Source organism: Nicotiana tabacum, chromosome 22 (assembly GCF_000715075.1).
Source record: "Nicotiana tabacum cultivar K326 chromosome 22, ASM71507v2, whole genome shotgun sequence".
In the NCBI taxonomy this organism is placed as follows: domain Eukaryota; kingdom Viridiplantae; phylum Streptophyta; class Magnoliopsida; order Solanales; family Solanaceae; genus Nicotiana; species Nicotiana tabacum.
The window spans coordinates 51,176,805-51,178,624 of record NC_134101.1 but is presented as its reverse complement, the minus strand read 5'-3'; the positions used below and the strand labels follow the sequence as shown (position 1 = coordinate 51,178,624).

The following is a 1,820-nucleotide window of genomic DNA, read 5'->3' as shown; positions in this document are numbered from 1 at the left end:
TACCACTTGATAGAGATTGAAATCCACTCTTTTGTAATGGGCCACTCATTTCTTGTAGGCTGTAGCCTTCTAACAATAGAAAACACTTTGAGCCCATACTCTTTAGGCTGAATATGGATCAAATACACACATTGGGTGGGCTGAAAAAGATGATTAACCCGTATATTTTCGGGTCAAATATTGGTTAGTCCAAAACCTGTGATAGTACCATGCCACCACAATCTGAATTCTGAAACGGAGATTACACAGAATCACAGGAAAAAGGTGAAAAAGTTAACTACAGTTATGGGACTCTCAGCTTCTAAGCGAGTAACTCGTTCACTCCAAAACTCGTCCGAGTTCAACTCGGCATGTGACTCAGTATACGACGATTGTCTCTCCCTATCACAGCACGCCTTCCCCGGAGTCAAACCCTACCAGCTCTTCTCCGCCGCCGAACGCCTCCACGTTTCTCTCTATCCCTCCGTCCCTCTCATAACCAACTGGGTCAAATCGCCTCCGACCCGATTACAAGTAGATAAAGCCTTTAAAGTCGTATCCACGCGCCTGTCCGGCGAGGAGAAAGAGAGCGAAATTGTGCTTGGGAATACTGAATTTAAGGAGTTCGCGGTGGAGGTATTTGCAGACGCTGCCGTTTCCGGGGCTGGGAAAGAGCTGTTGAAGCGGGTCCCGGTAGGTGCTATTGGAATTGTTGGTGTGGGTGTGGTGGTGAAGCCCGGGAAAGAATTGGTTGCGGCGGCAATTGGTGCTTACGCGCTTGGTGTTGCCACTTCGGTATACGTCAGCTTGGCTGGATAAAGTCTCACTATTTTCATTTTCTTTTTTGCTAGTTGAATCGGCAGAATCTATGTTTTCTTTTTCACAAAAGTAAATAAAAGTTGTTTTCCTGTCTTCTATTTAAGGAGATGATTCAAAAACTACTCTTGGCATGAGGATACTGTGTACGGTCAAAACCGATTCTCAATTATAAAGATCGATCGAGACAATGACGTTTCAATCGAAGGGTATCCACATGGCAAGCTCAGACGAATCCCGAAGTAGGGACGTCGAGCTTCGAGCTATAAGACCAATCAACGGCAAAACTCGATATCATTATCGAGCCGTATCCGAATCGGATTACGGGGCAACACTGATTGACACATGCCCTGAATATCGATGACCCAAGGCAGAACCGAGCTCGAACCAAGACTGGGGGTTCGATCTAACATCGAGGTCGAGCCAGTGCCAAGGTCGCAGACAAAAGCCGTTACAACCGCACCGAGGGAGAGAATCTTGGCGAGAATCAAGGAAGAGACAAACCATCATGGGTCCTCCACTATATGTATTATTTTATTATGTTGTTATAGATAAAGCAGTGACCCTCTACTATAAAAAGGGGATAGACCGCAATAGAGGCACGTCCTCCAAGATACATTAAGATTTCATTGTGCTTGTTTTTCTAATTCATTTCAGTCTTCCCGTCCATCATTCCCATTTTATAGTAAAAATACATGTATTGTCATTTTGTATCAAAGGAATTTGCATACCCTTAGAACCATATCTAAATTTAACATTATCCGAATTTTCGGGTAAACAGTTTGGCGCCCACTGTGGGGCTAAGGGTAACAGTGATTGTTTGATATAAATCTACAGTACACTCCACCTTACAACTTCAAATCAGCAATGGCTCTACCTATCGACCTCGAAGCCGACCTTCAAGATGAAACCAACAACTTGGCACCCGAGGCTTGAATCAAAGTACCCGAAATTCGAGCAGAAATATCATTGGATGTCATTTCACAAATAGCATTGGAGGCGAACCAGCGTTCCGAACCAGAAAG

At 44.5% G+C, this 1,820-nt stretch overlaps 1 protein-coding gene across 1 annotated transcript; it reads left to right on the top strand.

Annotated features, from left to right (window-relative positions):
* The first annotated feature begins 285 nt into the window (after positions 1-285).
* On the top strand, positions 286-798 carry LOC107769223 (uncharacterized). The gene has a single exon (XM_016588458.1). It carries the CDS (start codon positions 286-288, stop codon positions 796-798), a length of 513 nt encoding a protein of 170 aa, XP_016443944.1.
* The last annotated feature ends 1,022 nt before the right edge of the window (positions 799-1,820 follow it).

What these genes read in the sequence shown, in the direction of transcription:
- LOC107769223 (XM_016588458.1), top strand. Translation starts at nt 286, where the DNA reads ATGGGACTCTCAGCTTCTAAGCGAGTAACTCGTTCACTCCAAAACTCG.